The 18,380-nt window shown below is 44.1% G+C and overlaps 1 protein-coding gene across 4 annotated transcripts in view; it reads left to right on the top strand.

The window, feature by feature from the left end:
- Nucleotides 1–12,561, top strand: part of HOXB3 (homeobox B3) — an 88,341-nt gene extending 75,780 nt beyond the window's left edge. For all 4 annotated transcript variants that reach the window (XM_083877508.1, XM_083877507.1, XM_083877506.1 and 1 more), the window contains 2 exons: nt 7,395–7,945; nt 9,385–12,561. In XM_083877508.1, coding sequence (XP_083733634.1) covers nt 7,504–7,945; nt 9,385–10,175 — 1,233 coding nt within the window. In that variant the 5' untranslated portion in view covers nt 7,395–7,503 and the 3' untranslated portion in view covers nt 10,176–12,561. The remainder of the gene's footprint in view (nt 1–7,394; nt 7,946–9,384) is intronic.
- The last annotated feature ends 5,819 nt before the right edge of the window (nt 12,562–18,380 follow it).

Raw genomic sequence — 18,380 nt, 5'->3', positions numbered from 1 at the left:
CTCTTTTGGCTCCTTGTCTGGGTGATTTATGGAGCCACTCCCGGTTTGGGATGAGGGAAAAGATTTTCCCGCTTTTCCCTTTGAAGGGGGTTAAAAATCCCAACATTTGCTGCTGATTTCGGGAAAAAAGGAGAAAAAAAAATTCCTGGGAGTGGCAAAAATCCCCCGAAAAGCGAATTTTTTTTAGTCCAGCTGGTTGAGGTTAAAACAAGAATATTTTTGGCACTTCAGAGGAAATTCCTCGCAGCGTCTTCAGAGTTTAAAGATGCAGAAAAAACTCCGGGAATTTGGAGGGAAAATCAGTTTATAAAGAGTTCCAAAAACTTGATTTTTTTCTTCTTTTTTTTGCCTCTTTCCTTTCTTTTTTTTTTTTTTTTTTTTTTTTTTTTTTTCCTTGGGAATTCCCGAGCTGGAAGTGCCTCTGACCAGGAGATTTATGTGGGAGCAGCTCGTAAAAAAAGTCAGATGGGAAAGGTGGAAAAAAGAGAAAAAAAATCACAATAAAATGCCAAAAAAAGATTTCCAGGGTTGATTTTTTGGGGTTTTTTTGCCTCTTTCCTTTTTTTCTCCTTGGGAATTCCCGAGCTGGAAGAGCAGGAGATTTATGTGGGAGCAGCTCGTAAAAAAAGTCAGATGGGAAGGTGGAAAAAAGAAAAAAAAAAAATCACAATAAAATGTCAATCCTGGCGTTCCCCGCTCCCAAGAAAAGCTGGAAATCCTCGGGATAAAACTTGATCCATCCCCTGGAAAAACCTGGCCTTGAGCGAGTCCTCAGAAAGTCCAAAAGTTTCCTTGGGCCATCCTTCTTTTTATTTATTTTATTATTTTTTTTTTAAAGCTGTCCAGAGTTATCAGGCTGAAGGTGCAGCTGGCAGAAGTTAAAAAATACATAATAATTTATTTTTTAAATGGGTTTTGGAGCCTCTCGAGGTGTCCCACGGTCCCTGGCGAGGCCAAAAGGGGTTTTTGTGGCGCCTCCGGCCCTTTTTGTGCAGAAATTCCCCCGGTCAGCACTCGGGGCCCGCAGTTAAAGCAGGGCCGGGAATTGGGTGGGAACAAAAGTCACACTTCCCAAAAGGAGGAGAAAAAGGGAATAAAAAGAAAAGTGCAGACACCTAAATTCCTCAATTCCTGGCCCTGCCTTCCTCCCACTCGCCAGCCCCTCCTCTTCTCTTTTATTTTTTTTTTTTTCTTTTTTTTTTTCACCCCAACATCGCTTCTTGGCCAATTTTTTTTTTTTTTTTTTTTCTTTTTTCTCTCTTTCTCTTTTTTCTTTTTTCCTTTTTTTTAAAAAATTTTCTTTTTTTATTATTTTTTCTTTTATCTTTTAACTTTTTCCCTTTTTACTATTTTTTCTTTTTTCTTTTTTTTCCCCTCTTTTCTTTTTCTTTTTTTTTTTCTTTTCTCTTTTTCTTTTTTTCTTTCCCCCCCCCCCTTTTTTTTTTCTTTTTCTTTTTCTTTTTTTTCTTTCTTTTTTTTTTTTTTCTTTTTTTTCCACCCTAAAATCCCTTCTCGGCCAACTTTTTATTTATTTATTTATTTATTTATTTATCGTCTTTTTTTAAAAATTATTTTTATTCCCTTTTTCCCCCCTTTTTTTTCTTTTTTACTCCCGAGGAAAAGCACGAACCATAAATCTCCCTTGGCCACATCGGCGCGGGGCCATCGCGGGTTATTAATCCCAACAACAACAACAATAATAATAATAATAATAATATCAATAATCCCCTTTATCACCCCTCACCTCCCCAGGGACCCCTCAAACCCCCCAAAAAACCAAACCCACCTCGGTGCCCAAAGTTCCGCTGGACTCACCCCGAGTTTCTATTCCAACTCCACCCTCGAGGGAACCAAACCCCGCCTGGGTTTGATTTTTGGGGCAGCAGAGAGGAGGAATTTGGGGGGAAGGTGAGAAGGGGAACCCCAGGGCTCATTTCCATCAACCCCCGCCTGAGCCCAAACAAGGGCGGCCCTGGGGGCGCCGGTTCGAGCCCGGCCGCTGCCAATTCCCCCCTGTGTGACCCCAAACCCCGGTGTGACCCCAAACCCCGGTGTGACCCCAAACCCCGGTGTGACCCCAAACAAGGGCGGCCCTGGGGGCGCCGGTTCGAGCCCGGCCGCTGCCAATTCCCCCCTGTGTGACCCCAAACCCCGGTGTGACCCCAAACCCCGGTGTGACCCCCAAACCCCTGTGTGACCCCAAACCCCGGTGTGACCCCCAAACCCCTGTGTGACCCCAAACACGGGCGGCCCTGGGGGCGCCGGTTCGGACCCAGCCACTGCCTTTACCCCCCTGTGTGACCCCAAACCCCTGTGAGACCCCAAACCCCTGTGTGACCCCAAACCCCTGTGTGACCCCAAACACGGGCGGCCCTGGGGGCCCCGGTTCGGACCCAGCCACTGCCTTTACCCCCCTGTGTGACCCCAAACAAGGGCGGCCCTGGGGGCGCCGGTTCGAGCCCGGCCACTGCCAATTCCCCCCTGTGTGACCCCAAACCCCGGTGTGACCCCAAACCCCGGTGTGACCCCAAACCCCGGTGTGACCCCAAACCCCGGTGTGACCCCAAACAAGGGCGGCTCTGGTTCGGGCCCGGCCGCTGCCAATTCCCCCCTGTGACGTTCCTGGGGATCCTCGGGCCATCCCCATCAAATCTGGATTTATTTTGGTGTTTTTGGAACATCCCCTGCCCTTCATCCCCACCCCCATTTCCCTCCTCATCCTCCCACCCTCCAACCCCCCCCCCCTGGAACCTCCAGGATTATTTCAATCCCAGCCAAGCATCGCTGGGTTAAAAAAAATCAGATTTTTATTATTTTTTCTCCCTGCCAGCGGTGCTGCTTGTGTTGTGTTGTGTGTGTTGCGTTCAGCTTTCCTTTCCTTTTTTCTCTCTCTCTCTTCCTTTTTTTTTTTTTTTTTTTTTTCCTCCTTTCCTTCTCGCCTGGTTTTTCCCCCTTAGCAGAGGCAGAGGCCATTGTTATCAGTGAGCGCCGCGTACAGCAGAGGCCAAGTGGAAAAACCTCCAGCGTTTGGCCATTCAAAATCCCCCCCTCGGCTTTGCTGGGGAAAGCTGGGAAGCATCTTGATTTTTTTTTTTTAAATTTTTTTTTTCCTTTCCTTTCCAACCAGCGAGACAATTTGAGCCTCCGTAACCGGGGGTTGGCTGAAAACCCCCCCCTCCCTTCCTCCCCTTTTATTTTGCTTTATTTAAAAATTTAATTTTTATTTTTATCAATCCGTTCCCACCCGCCATTATACCGGATTTAATTTATTTATTTATTTTATTTTATATATATATATATATATATATTTTGATGCTTCTCCCGCGCTGTTTATCCCCGTAAGGTTTTGAAAGGAGAGAAAAAAAAAAATAGAGAAAAAAAAAAAAAAAAAAGCAGCAAAAAGCGGGAGGGGAAGAGGGAGGGAAGGGGGGGTCACTCCTCGCTTATTGATTGCGTGGATGCTGGATGTGAAAATATATTATGTCTGCCTGTGCTTGGCTCGTCAGAGACTAAGGTAAGCCGGACTCAAATAGGCGATCACTTTGTGAATGGCGGAGTATATGTCCCAATGATTTATGACCATATGACTCCAATCTCGGTTCAAGAAGAGTTCACAAGCTTTAAGCTTCCCTTCCACGCAGAGCCGCTTTTTGCAGCCCTTCACCCACCGCCTTTTTTTCTCTCTTTTATTTATTTAATTTTTTTTAAAAAAAATTCCTATCTCCCCTCACCCCCTTATTTTTAATATATTTTTAATATATTTTTAATATATTTTTAATATATTTTTAAAATATTTTTTTCCGCCTCTCTTTTCACGGTTATTTTATTTTTATTTTTTTTCCCAGCTTGGGGGGAGTTGTTGTTTTGGGGTTGGGGGAGAAGGAAGGAGGGAAGGAGGGGAATTTGGGGAAGGGTCGGTGATTTTTCCAGGCGGATCCACCGCCGGGCTGGGAGCTCCTTGCCCACCTTTTGTTACAAGCCAGGGACGGAATATTTGGGATTTTATTAATAAGAATATTCGGATTTAGCGGCGGGGCCGGGCCCGGCCCGGGAAATGGAGCGGCCGGGCGGGGGAGGGGAAAAAGGCGCAGCTTTTCCCCAGCTCGGGAAATTCGGATTTTCCAACATGGAGGGGACGCGTTTCCAGCAGGATCCTCCTGCCTCAGCCTCCTTTGATCTCTTTTCCCCTTTCCACCGCCTGCTTTCTATTTATTATTTTATTTTATTTTATTTTTTTTTTATCCCGGAGCATCCTCATCCTCCCCTCAACCTCCGCCTCACCTCTCCCCATCTCACCTTTCCACCCCATCCTTCATTTTTTATTTATTTAATTTTTAATTTTAAATAACCCCCAAAACCTTCTCCCTCCCAAAGTTCCAGGCAGAGAGTTTCTTAGGGGAAAAAAACCAAAAAAAAAAGTGAAACTCGGATCAGCATCAGCTCCCGCCCGCCTTTAATTGGGGACGGGAGATCATCGAATATTTATTATCCTGCCCGGGATTTTTTTTTTTTTTTTTCCTTTTTTTTTTTTCCTTTTTTTTTTAAGCAATCCCTTGGAGTAAATAATTAGTTCGGCGGCCGTCCCGGCGAAGATAAATGAGCGGCATTTGCGAGGCGCTCAGAGCGGAGCGACAAAAGCGGAGCCACGAGCGGGGCCGAGGGGGTTGTAAATTTATTTTATGGACCTTTAAAAACAACAAGGAGAGAGAAAAAAAAAAAAAAGAAAAAAAAAAGAAAAAAATCACACCGCTGTTATTTTTAGCTGCTTTTTTTTTTTCCCAGCCTCGCAAAGCTCCGGGTTTTGGGTTTGTTTTGCTGGGTTTTTTTGGGGGAGAAATTTAATTTTTTAAAGATTTTTTTAAATTTTTTATTTTTAAATAAATCTCAGGCAGACAGAGCAAGGCCTGGGAGAAATTCCCGCCTCTTGCCCCCCTTTGCTGGATGTTTCCAGCGAAGCTTTTCATAATCAAGGCGCTGCTGTTGGTTAATTAATTAATTCACGGCTCGGGGAAGCCGAGGATACTTTTTAATAAGATAAATTTATCATGGGGAGGAGGAGGAAATAAAACTCCCCGCGAGGGTCTCGCCCAGACAATAAACCAGAAAGGTCCGGTGCGGGTTTGGGAGTGCAGGAAGGATTTAATCAGCGTTAAAAAATAAAATAAAATAAAATAAAATAAAATAAAATATAAAATAAAATAAAATAAAATATAATTAAATATAAAATAAAGTAAAATTAAATATAAAATAAAATTAAATTAAAATTAAGTAAAATAAAGTAAAATAAAATAAAATATAAAATAGAATAGAATAAAATAAAATAAAATATAAAATAAAGTAAAATAAAGTAAAATAAAGTAAAATAGAGATAAAATAAAATAAAATAAAATAAAATAAAATAAAATGCAGCCGAAGAGGTTGGGGTGAAGCGAAATGAGTTTTCTTGACAGAAAAAAAAACAGGAGCCAGGAAGAAAAAAAAAAAAAAGTTATTTATTATCGAGCTGCGGCTTCTGTTAAAGCCCCGGCACTTAAAAATTATCGCGTTGGGTTTTTTATCTCCGCGGGGTTTGTTTTGTTTGGTTCTCCGGGATGAAAGAGGCCCAGATAAAATGGAATATACAAGAGATACAATTAAATATACAATGGATATCGAGCCCCAAACAAAGTGGTTCTTTGCCAGGTCCGGGCTCTGCTTATTTTAAAAAAAAAAATAAAAAAATCCCTTTGCTGATTATTTTTAAGGAGTTTTCACCTTTTTTTTTCAGGGTATTTTCTACCCTGTCTTTATGGAGGAGAAAGTTTCTGCTGGGAGGAAAAATAGAGATGGAGAAAAAAATAAGAGAGGGAGAGAAGAAAAAAAAAAAAAAAGAGGAAGGTTTAATTTTGTGATTTTAAGCTTCGAAATGGGATTTTTTTTTAGATTCTTTGAGGTTGGGTTGAGGGAGGGAGGAACAAAATCCAAGGGGTGAAAAGTGAGGAGCAAATGGCCTCGTGAAATGTTTGTTTTCTGAGAGAAAGAGAAAAAAAAACCCCAAAAAACCCAAAATAACAACAAGGCTCAAAAATCCACCGGGTTTGTCACCAGCACCTCCCCAGCTCCGGGTTTAGGGTGAGAAACACAAAACTGTGCAGGGAAAAATAAAAAAAAAAATATAAAAAAAAGAGATTTATTTTCTAATTTCAACCAGACAGGGGCAGAGAGAGGCTCCGAGCAGGGGGAAAAAACACTTTCTTGAATTAATTCTTGAATTCTTGAATTTGTGGTGCTGCTGCTGCTGGAAATCTCTGCCCTGAATTCCAGAGGCTCCTGTGTAAACAAAAAAAAAAAAAAAAAAAAAAAAAAAGGAGCCAAAGTGTGCCAGGACAATGTTACCTGGAGAAAAAACACGGATTTTCTCTGTTTGCAGCTCCAAACCAAACAAACCCATCGCAGGCCTGGGGATAAACTTTGGATTTCTGCCCGTGAAAGGATTTTTTGGGGATGTGAGGGGCTGGTTTAAATAGAAATAGCGAGATTTGAGTTGATTTTATGTTTGTGGTCGGTGATTCTTTGCTCTGTGCTCTCACAACTGTGATTTTTTTGGGGTTTATTTGGGCCTGGGTGTGTAAATTTTGGGTTTTTCTGGGCCTGGGTGTGTAAAGTTGGGGGTTTTCTGGGCCTAGGTGTGTAAATTTGTGTTTATTTGGGGCATTGATGTGTGAATTTGAGGTTTATTTGGCCTTGGGTCTATAAATTTGGCTTATTTAGGCCTGGCTGTATAAACTGGGTGGTTTTTTGGGCCTGGATATGTAAATTAGGGGTTCATCTGGCCCTGGTTGTGTAAATTTGGAGTTTATTTGGGTCTGGGTGTGTAAATTTGGTGTTTTTCTGGGCCTGGGTGTGTAAACTTGGGGATTTTTGAGGCCTGTGTGAGTGAAATTGGGGTTTATTTGGGCCTGGGTGTGTAAATTGGGGGTTTATTTGGACCTGGATGTGTAAGTTTGGGGTTTATCTGTGCCTGGGTGTGTAAATTTGGAGTTTATCTGTGTCTGGGTGTGTAAATGTGTGGATCACACCCACCCACAGAGACTTTTCCGTGGGGTTTGTGCCTTTCCCTCCTCGTGGGGACAAATCCGGAGCAAACAAACGCTCAGAGCCGCCGTCACAACCAAAGACGGAGGAAAACAAAACCACACCACAACCACCCCCCCAAAAAAAAAAAAAAACCCCTTCCTCTAAACCCCATCCTTGAGGCTCAAGGAGCCTCCAGAGGGGCGAAAAAATCTGCTGGCAGCATCTGTTTTTATTCCCCCCCCTTCCCTCAACCCTATTCATGTCACGGGTCCTTTCAGGCGCCAAGATGGATTCCTGGGCCGGGCACTATTATTGTGTGTTTTGTGGTAACCTTTCAGGTCAGCTCCCACCAGCCAGCTGGAGAGGGGCCGTCCCGTGGCCTCGGGGTGCCAATGTTCTGCCAGAGGGGCGTCCAGACCCTGGTAGCCGCAAAAACCCTCGCGGAAGATGCAGAAGGCCTCGTTCTACGACAGCCCCGCCGCGCTCTTCGGGGGTTACTCCTACGGCGCCGGCGCCAACGGGTTCGGCTACGAGGGCGCCCAGCAGCCTTTCCAGGCCTCTTCCCACCTGGAGGACGATTTCCAGAGGTCCTCTTGCTCCCTGCAGTCCCTGGGAAACGCTCAGCACGGCAAAAATAAAGAGCTCAACGGGAGCTGCATGAGGTCGGGTTTGGCGGCGGAGACGCCGGGGTCGCCCAACGCCAACAGCAACAACGTCAACAACAACAACGTCAACACCAACGCCAACGGGGCTGGGAACAGCCAGGCCGGGGCTGGGAAAGGTGTCCCCAGCAAAGCCAACCTCGGGGTCGGCATCTCCAAGCAGATCTTCCCCTGGATGAAGGAGTCGAGGCAGAATTCCAAGCAGAAGAGCGGCTCGCCCAGCGCAGGTAGCTCGGCTGGACGTGGCCAGGGGAGATCTGGTTTTTCTCCTCCCAGATCCGAAATGAGAAGGAGAAAAAAGTAAAAAAAAAAAAGAAAGTTGATGGAAGAGGTTTGAGAGTTGTAAATGTTGGAGGAATTGGTTTAGGGAAGGCTCAAGTTCTAGTTTTGTCACACGGAATTTTGAAGAGAGGTCTAAGAATCTCAAAGGGTTTGAGGAATCGGTTTAGGGAAGGCCAAAATTCACTTTTCTACCCCAGCTGTCCAAAGAGAGGTCTAAGAATCACAAAGGGTTGGAGAAAATGGTTTAGGGAAGGCCCAAACTCCACTCTCCTCACCTGGAATTCCAAAGGAAGGTCTAAGGATAGCAAAGGGTTGGAGGAATCCATTTAGGGAAGACCCAAATTCTGCATTTCTCACCCGGAATTCCAAAGAGAGGTCTAAGAATCACAAAACGTTGGAGGAATTGGTTTAGGGAGGGTCTGAATTCCCCCTTTCTCACCCAGCAGTCCAAAGAGAGGTTGAAAAATCACAAAGGTTTGGAGGAATCAGTTTAGGGAAGGCCCAAATTCCCCTTTTTCCTGCCCAGAATTCCAAAGAGAGGCAGAAGGAGTTGCCAGGTGCGGATATTTCCCTTCAGCTCTGCTGACGTGGAGTCTCAGAAATGGTGGAGTCACCGGGCAGAGAGGTTTTGTTTGTTTGGGAGTGGAGGGATGAGGAGAAGATCCTGAGGGACTCCAGAGAGGATCTTGACACTGCCCACCCACTCTTGGTTTATTTCACACCCACTCTTGGTTTATTTCAAAATAATAAAAATGGGAAACACAGCTGGGGCTGGGACATGAATATGGGGAAAATGTTCTCCCAGCTGCTCAACCCGCTGCCAAAATTCAGTTTGGTCCCTTTCCCACCCCTCAGAGAGAGCAGACTCAGCACCACATCCACCTGCTCCACCTGGTCTGACGATAAAAAAACCCAAAATTCCGTTTGGATTTCCCACAATTCTGACCAATCCCTTCACACAAACTCCGTGGTGAGCTCTTAGTCTCCCGTTAACAGAATTTCTGGGGTTCACCTGTGGAAAAGGGAGGTGCAGAGGTGAATTTTGGGGTCGCACCTGTGTACAAACCCAACCCTGCATTAATTGTTCCCCACAGGGGCAGCGGCCGCCGCCTCCCCCCTGCCAAACATTATTTCCCGGGGAATTATCCGTTGGAAATAATCGACTCCTCAATAAACCGGCCCTGGAATCCTCTCGTACATGACATGATCAAATTTTCATAAAGCAGGGGGCAGCTTTGGAGAACAGAACTCTTAATAAATGACACGATTATGGAGTGCAGGCTAATGCAGGGGGGCGGGCGTTGCGAGGATTTATTAAGAACCGACGCATTCAATTTCTGCGCGTAAGTAATTCTCTTTTATTTCATTCCGGGGGCCCCGGCAGAAACCTGCAGCAGCGGCGGCGGCGAGAAAAGCCCCCCGGGCTCCTCGGCCTCCAAGAGAGCTCGCACAGCCTACACCAGCGCCCAGCTGGTGGAGCTGGAGAAGGAATTCCACTTCAACCGCTACCTGTGCCGCCCGCGGCGCGTGGAGATGGCCAACCTGCTCAACCTCAGCGAGCGCCAGATCAAGATCTGGTTCCAGAACAGGAGGATGAAGTACAAAAAGGATCAGAAATCCAAAGGCGTGGGCTCGTCCTCGGGGGGCCCTTCCCCGGCGGGCAGCCCCCCGCAGCCCATGCAGGCCACGGCGGGGTTCCTCAACGCCCTGCACCCCATGGGCGCCGCCTACGAGGCGCCGTCGCCGCCTGCCTTTGGCAAACCCCACCAAAACGCCTACGCCGTGCCCACGGGGGGCTACCAGGCTCCTCTCAAAGCTTGCCCAGGCCAGCAGAAATACCCCGGAGCCTCCACCACCACCACCAACAGCACCAACACCGGCGGTGACTACGACCCGCACGTCCTGCAGGCCAACGGGGTGACCTACGGAGCCCCCGCCATGCAGGGCAGCCCCGCGTACGTCCCGGGGAACTTTGTGGATTCTCTGCCCTCCTCCGGCCCGGCTCTTTACGGCCTCAACCACCTCCAGCACCACCAGGCCATGGATTATGGTGGGGTGGGCCCCGGGCAGCCCCACGGACCCTGCGAGAGCCACCCCACGTACGCGGAGCTCTCGTCGCACCACGCCACTTCTCAGGGCAGGATCCAAGAGGCGCCCAAGCTCACCCACCTGTGAGGGGGGTTTGGGGTTTGGGGGAAAAGGAGGGGACACAAAAAAACAACCTGGGGGAGTTTGGGGTTTCAGGGATTGGCAGTGTTGGGTTTTCGTCCCGAGGTTGTCGTTGTTGTTGTTGCGATCGGGGGGTTTTTTGGGGGTTAAGAGCAAAATTTGAGCGTTTTTGGTGGTTGTGGAAGAGGGAAATGCAAATTTTCTTGGGTTTTGATGCAACTGGTTCTGAAATGGGCTCGGGGTGGTTTTTGTGGGAATCCTGCAGGGTTTAAGAGGCCCAATCTGTTGTTTCCAAGCCGTGTCTGGTTGGTCAGCGATAATTCCCCAATGTTGGGAAGGAGAAGAGTCCAGAGCCAAGTTTTGGGGTCTCTGCATCCACAAAACCCCAAAATGATCCACCAGGAAACTCCCCCATCCTCTGAGTCTTTCTCCAGATCCACCTGTGGTTTCCTTCCCGGCCTTTTGAGGACAGGTTGTCCTTTTCCTCTGGAAAAGGGATAAAAATCCAATTTCCCGCCGGAAAAAGGATAAATCAGATTTCCCACAGGGTACCTTCCCACCGAGCACCCCCAAAAACTGCAAATATCCCCCAAAACTGCAAATATCCACACCTGCCAACACCTGGGAGCCTCGCTCTCCCCTCCAGGCCCTCCCGCCCCTCTCCAAAACAACAACACGGTAAAAAACAAACAGAAAAATAATCGGGCTGAAAGAGGCCCGAGCACCACAAAAAGGGTGGAGGAAATTTTCTGGGGACGCCTCAATTCCCCCCTTTTTTTTTCCCCCACCCAAAACTCCGAAGAGAGGAAGAAAGAGTTGACAGGTCTGAATATTTCCCTTCCCTCCATTTCTCTATTTCAGAGGGAGGTTTTTTTGGGGTGGGTTTTTTTTTAGGGTTGACAAGCAGAAAAATAGAAAGCAATGGGAGAAATCCTGAGCTTCTTTCCTCCTCTCCTCTTGAGCAAACGTGAAAACAGGGTATATTTGAACAGAGGGAATGTCCTCCCACAGGAAGCAGAAGGATTTGCTGATGTTTTCCTGCCTGGACATCTTTGTTGCACTTAGAGTTTACATATAATGGGTATTAAAAAAATAATAATAATTAAAAACAAAACAACTTTGAAGGGCTCTCAGCTCTGACAAAGAGCCCTTCAGTTAGGTGTGTGTTCTGGTGAACATTCATATATATTTATTGGTTATAGCCAGTTGAAAATATTTTCCTTTTTTTTGTTTTTTTTTGTATTATTTATCCTCCCCCCCCAGCCCTGAGACAACGTATTTATATGAGGGAAAAACACAAGAAAAAAAATAAGCAAAATGACAAAAATAAGAATCAAACGGTACTTTTTTTTAGTATTTCCTTCCCCAAAAAAAAAAAAAAAAAAAGAAAAAAAAAAGAAAAAAAAAAGCAGAAAAAAGTTTTAAAAAAATAATAATTGAAAAAAAAAAAAGGACCGTTGTGTTCCCCTTGTCATTGTACCACGAGCTTATTTTAGTTATTGTAATTTAGGAAGATTAAAAAAGAAAAAAAAAAAAACAAAACCCAGTAGTTTTATGTTACCTTGGTACTTATGAATAATGTAATTAGTTCTACTGGAGGCATGAGAGCAGAACCAGACTGTAATTGTTTAGTCCTGAATTAGAAGAATTTAATAGCGGATCCCTCCCCTCCCGCCCCTCCTTTGGGAGCCTCTTCCTTTGTTCTTACAGTAGAAAATTCTTTTCTTTCCTCGCTCCAAGGGTTGTCTCTGCTGAACAATTCCTGAATAAACTTTCTCTTATCGATTTTTATCTCGTCCTATCCTCGTCCGATTGGGGAAAAAAAAATAAAAATAAAAATACCCCCCAAAAAATAAATAATGAGGATTTGAAAAGGGGGGGAAAATAAGAAATGGCTCAAGGAAGGGGAGATGGGAAATGAGGAGAGGGATTGGAGAGTGGAATCTCTGGTTTGGGGTGAAATCCTGGGAATTCGGGAACCCACAAAGAGGGATCACGTGGAGCCAGGGCCGAGCTGCCATTGGAGAGGGAATGAAAACAAAGGGAAAAAAGGATTAATCACACACACATTAAAAAAAAATAATAATAAAAACAAGGAGAGGAAAAAAATAAAAAAAAAAAAGAGAAGAAAATGTAAAAAATGACCCAGAATTTCCATCCGGGGCCTTATTGGGAAGTGAAGAGGAATGAAATCGATAATTCCTCCCTTATTTAATTGGGAATTAAATAATTGAATTACAGGCAAAAATAATTGAGTGATGGCCAAAATAATGGGATTATTTCCAAAAGGGGAGCGTGTGGCGGGCACGTAACGCCCACCAGCACCTCCCAAATTTCATTAAAACAGGGGAAAAATCCCCAAAAATCACAAAAACAACAAAAAAAAGAACAACCCTGGGCCAGCAGCGAAAGCAGATGGGAAAAGGCCGTGAAAAATTCACTTTTATGCTCTAAAGCCCTGAGAAAAGTGATATTAAAGCAACGAGGGGCAATAAAAGTTTTATGGGGTTGGGAAGGGGCTGGAAATGTTGGGGATGAGGAGGAGGAAGAGGAGGAGGAGGAGGAGGAGGGGAAGGTTCCCCCGGAGGGAAGGGAAGGAGGATTTGGGATTTTTGTTGTGGCCACGAGAAAAGGGTGAAAAAGCTGGAAAAGGTACAAAAAAAAGGGGAAAAAAAGGGAAAAAAAGGAGGAAAAAAACAAGGAGGGGGATGGGTGCTGTAGAAACAGCACGTGGGGTTTGTATTTTTAATTTTATAGACTTTAATTTTATATTTTTTTAAATATAATATATATAATTTTTATGTGTGATATGTAGTATAAATAATATATATGAGAAATATAATATATATAATATAATTATATTACAATATATTAATATATATTAATATATTGTAATATAATATTATATATTTTTCTTTTATATCTTAGAATATATCTTATATCTTTATAATATATCTTATCTTTTATATGTGATATATAATATATAATATATAATATATAATATATAGTATATATATTATATATAGAAGACATATTATATATATCAAATATATAATATAATTATATATTATATATAATATAAAAATATATAATATATATTATTATATTATTATATATATTATTATATTTTTTATTTTATACCCTATATCCCACCTTTTACATAGTATATTTTATATATTTTTTATTTTACATCCTGAGCCCCACATTTTTCTATAACAGACTTTACACATCCTATTTTTGATATTTAAATATTTTACATCTCATTCATTTTTATCCCCCTGTGTGCACAGCCAGAACAAACCCCCGAGGGATTAAAAATAAAATAAAATAAAATAAAATAAAATAAAATAAAATAAAATAAAATATCTCCGGTGGAGAAAACCTCGCTCTGATCCCTCCTCATAAACCAAATTCCAGGTTAATAATTATAACCTTGGAATATAAATATAATATAAATATAAACAATAACGGGATTTTCCTTCCCATCCAAAGAACAATTTCTCACCCCGACATGGGGAAAATATTTCTAATTATTTCAATTATTTCCTGATTTTAAAAGCACAAAACCTCACAGAACGAGGGCAGAGAGTTCTCTCTTCCTTCTCTAACTCCCGGATTATTTTTATTTATTTTTTATTTTTCCTCCCAGGCGCCATGTTGTGCCAGGGATTCCCAGGAAATGGTTAAAATCAAGGAAAAAATGAAAAAAAAAAAGGCAATTCCGGGGCGCCGGATCCGTTTCCTCCCATTCCCGGCCCGGTGGAGTCGCGGATTTAAAGCAGCAGGGCCGGGCTGATCCCAAAATTAATTTTTTTTTACCTTTTTATGTCCTTCGGGATCCCCAGGAATTTATCCCAGGGATAAATTTCCTTGGAGATGGAGATTTAAAATTTTTTTTTCTCCTTTTGTGGCTCCGTGTGATGCGTGGGAAAAAAAAAAATAATTAAAAAATCCCTTTTGCTCCAAGAGGTTTTTTGGTTTTTTTCTTTTTCCTCTTTATTTTTTTATCCGTCTTTTCATCTCTCCCTTTTTTTCATATCCTCCCTCTTTTCATTTTTCACTCTACATTTTCCCCTCACTTTTCACTTTTCCCCCTCTTTATTTTCCTCTCTTTTCATTTTTTCCCTCTTTACATTTTCCCTCCATTTTAATTTTCCCCCCACTTTTCACTCCCCCTCTTTTCATTTTTTCCTACTTTTAATTTCCCTTCACTTTTAAATTTTCCCCTTTTCATTCCGCCCCCTTCAGATTTTTCCCTCTTTTCATTTTTCCCTCTCTTCACATTTCTCCCATTTTAATTTTTCCCCTTTTAATTTTCCCCACTTTTCATTTCCCTCCACTTTTAAATTTTCCCATCTTTTTGTTTTCCCCCCTTTTCATTTCCCCCCCTCTTTACATTTCTCCCATTTTAATTTTCCCACTTTTCATTTTCCCCACTTTTCATTTCCCTCACTTTAAAAAAATTCCCTCTTTTTCATTTCCGTCTCTTCAGATTTTTCCCTCTTTTAATTTTTCCTCCTTTTAATTTTTCTCCCTTTTCATTTCCCCCCCCCTTTAAATTTCTCCCATTTTAATTTTCCCTTTTTATTTCCCCCACTTTTAAATTTTTTCCCTCTTTTAATTTCCTTCTCTTCAAATTTTTCCCCCTTTTCATTTTCCTCCCTCTTTGCGTTTTTCCCATTTTAATTTTCCCCCTTTTCATTTCCCCCACTTTTAATTTTTCCCCTATTTTCATTCTCCCCCCTTCAGATTTCTCACCCTTTTCATTTTTCCCCTCTCTTTACATTTCTCCCATTTAAATTTTCCCCCTTTTAATTTTCTCCACTTTTCATTTCCCCCCACTTTTAAATTTCCCCCTCTTTTCATTCCCCCCCTTCAGATTTTTCCCTCTTTTCATTTTTCCTCCTTTTCATTTTCCCCTCTCTTTACATTTCTCCCATTTTAATTTTTCCCCCTTTTAATTTCCCCCACTTTTCATTTCCTCCACTTTTAAATTTTCCCCTCTTTTCATTTCCTTCTCTTCAGAATTTTCCCTCTTTTCATTTTTCCTCCTTTTATTTTTTCCCCCTTTTTATTTCCCCCACTTTTAAATTTTTTTCCCTCTTTTAATTTCCTTCTCTTCAAATTTTTCCCCCTTTTCATTTTCCCTACTTTTCATTTCCCTCCACTTTTAAAAATTTCCCTCTTTTCATTTCCCCCTTCAGATTTTTCCCTCTTTTTGTTTTCCCCCGTCTTTACATTTCTCCCATTTTAATTTTCCCCCCTTTTCATTCTCCCCCCTTTTCATTTCCCCCACTTTTAACTTTTCCCCTCTTTTCATTTCCCCACCTCTTTTCACTTCTCTTTTCCTCCTGAGCCCGAGGTGTGAGCCAAAATCAGATTCGGCTCCAGGGAAGAGTTTTCCATCCCAAATTCCTCCTCTCCACCCCCAGCTCCTCATCCCTCCAAAAGGAGGAACCGACAACCCCAAAAATCCACTTTAAACTGCCCAGAGATGATCAAACCCCAAATTATTTCCTTTTTAATCACCGATTCTGACGAGATTAAACAGATTTTTTGATAAGCGAATTCACAAAACAACTCGGGGGAATTTTTTTTTTTGTTTTGTGCTTGGGCGTTTTTTTAATTATTGTAATTATTCCCTTTATTCCCCCCCTTGCTAAACGAGCTTTGGGTTTATTCTGTGCCTCTCCCAGAGCTCCCCACCCACGCAGATGCTTCAAGTGACAAAAGTTTCCAGGCTTGGAGGAGCCTCCCCTCCCGCGAAAAATGGGACAACTGGAGCTCAAAAAAATAAATAAATAAATAAATAAAATAAAAATAAAAAAATAAATCTCATTTTCAACCCCTCCAGGCATTTTAATTCTTTTATTTCTCTCCCCTCCACCAAATTTTGAGTTTCTACACTTGAAACTTGCAGGTTGGAGTTTATAAATCTTCACTGGGGTTAAAAAAACCCCCAAACTCGGTGGCAAAAGGCGAATTTCTTTGCTGAGTGAGCCAGGGCCGAGCTGTCAAAAGGCTTTGCAGGGAAAGATTGATGATTTCTCTCTTCTTTTTTCGGGTTGTGTGGACCCGGGGCGCTTTAAAGAGGGGAAAGAAAAGGGTGGAGGGGGAGAAAGAAAGAAAGAAAAAAAAAAAAACAACTTGGGAAATGACTTTTTAATTTTATTTCTCTTTATTTTGTAAACTCTGGAAGTGGCGCTGCTGGTTGGGGATGAGATGGGAAGGGAAAAAGAAGAGATGGGAAGGATGAAATGCGATTTCAAAGATATCCGTGACCTTAAAACTTTGTGTTTGGCCTTTAAGGGAAGTGCAGAGCGCCCATTAGGCCCGGCTGGGGAAGGAGAAGGATTAAACTGCTCTTTAAAAGTAATTTAAGCCGGGAGGAAAATGGGGTTTAACTAAACTTGACTTAAAAGCTCGGCTTGATTTCCCTGAGTGTTCGCACCCGGCCTCGAACTGCGGGAAAACCAAAACCGAGCTGGGATGGACGGGAGAGGTGGGAAAGGGAGAGGGAATCCAGCTGGGAATGGCCCGGCAGGGAGCGGAGAAAATTCCCTTTTTCCCACGGTTGGGGAATGGGATGGGAACCTCGAGGGGCTGGAATGGGAATGGACTGGGAATGGGGTTGGGAATGCGGCTGGAATGGGAATGGGGATGGGAATGGGGATGGGAATGCGACTGGAATGGGAATGGGGCTGGGAATGGGGTTGGGAATGCGACTGGAATGGGAATGGGGCTGGGAATGGGGATGGAGATGGGGATGGAGACGGGGATGGAGATGGGGATGGAGATGGGAATGGGGTTGGGAATGGGCAGGGAATGGGCTGGAATGGAAAGAGAATGGGACTGGGAATGGGGCTGGAATGGGAAGGGAATGGGGCAGGGAATGGGCTGGGAATGGGAATGGGGCTGGAATGGAAATGGGGTTGGAATGGGAAGGGAATGGGAAGGGAATGGGCTGGGAATGGGAATGGGGCTGGAATGGGGCTGGAATGGGCTGGGAATGGGAATGGGGCTGGAATGGGGCTGGAATGGGCTGGGAATGGGAAGGGAATGGGAAAGGAATGGGAATGAGACTGGGAATGGGACTGGAAATGGGTAGAGAATGGGCTGGGAATGGGACTGGAATGGGGCTGGGAATGGGAATGGGAATGGGAATGAGAATGGGGCTGGGAATGAGGCTGGGAATGGGCTGGGAATGAGGCTGGAATGAGGCTGGGAATGGGCTGGGAATGAGAATGAGAATGGGAATGGGACTGGAAATGGGTAGGGAATGGGCTGGGAATGGGAAGGGAATGAGCTGGGAATGGGCTGGGAAAGCGGGAGAGGGAACTTCGGAGAGGGCAGAGAATACTGGGAGTGGACAGGGAGCATTGGGAAGGGACAAGGAGTTTTGGGAAAGGACAGAAAACATTGGGAAGGGCCAGTGAGCATTGGGAAGGACAGGGAACATCAGGCAGGATGGGCAGGAAAAGCGGGAGAGGGAACATTGGGAAGGGCAGGGAATATTGGGAATGGACAGGGAACTTTGGGACGGGACAGGGAACGTCGGGAAGGGACAAGGAGCTTTGGGAAGTCCAGGAACATCAGGAAGGGTAAGAAACACAGGGAGGACAGGCAGGAAAAAGAGGTCCTGGGGTGGGAAAGCAGGAGAAGGAAAATCAGGAAGGACAGGCAGGCCAGAGATGACTGGCAGGACAGGGGACAGGACGGGCAGGGAAAGCAGAAAAGGGAACACCAGGAAAGGTCAGAAACACAGGCAGGAGAAGCAGGGCAGGAAGAACAGGCAGGGAAAAGTGGGACAGGCAGGACAGGGAACATCAGGAAGGAGAGGCAGGGAAGCCGGGAATGAAGTACAGGCAGGACGAGGAGAACCAGGAAGGGACAGGCAGGGCAGGGAACATCAGGAGGAGCAGGAAACATTGGGAAGGGCAGGCAGGGAACATTGGGAAGGGACAGGTAGGACACAGGGCATGGGGCAGAGTGGGCAGGGAAAGCAGGAGAGGGAATATCAGGAAGGACAGGGAACACCAGGAATGACAGGGAACAGCAGGGATGGCAAAAAAAAAAAAAAAAAAGCACAGGGAGCATCAGGAAAGACAGGGAAACTCGAGGAAGGAAAGGAAAAGGAAAGGAAAGGAAAGGAAAGGAAAGGAAAGGAAAGGAAAGGAAAGGAAAGGAAAAGGAAAGGAAAGGAAAGGAAAG

This window comes from Zosterops lateralis, assembly GCF_965231275.1.
Source record: "Zosterops lateralis genome assembly, chromosome: 24".
Lineage (NCBI taxonomy): Eukaryota > Metazoa > Chordata > Aves > Passeriformes > Zosteropidae > Zosterops > Zosterops lateralis.
The sequence above is the reverse complement of the archived record's forward strand: the minus strand, read 5'-3'. Positions and strand labels throughout refer to the sequence as shown.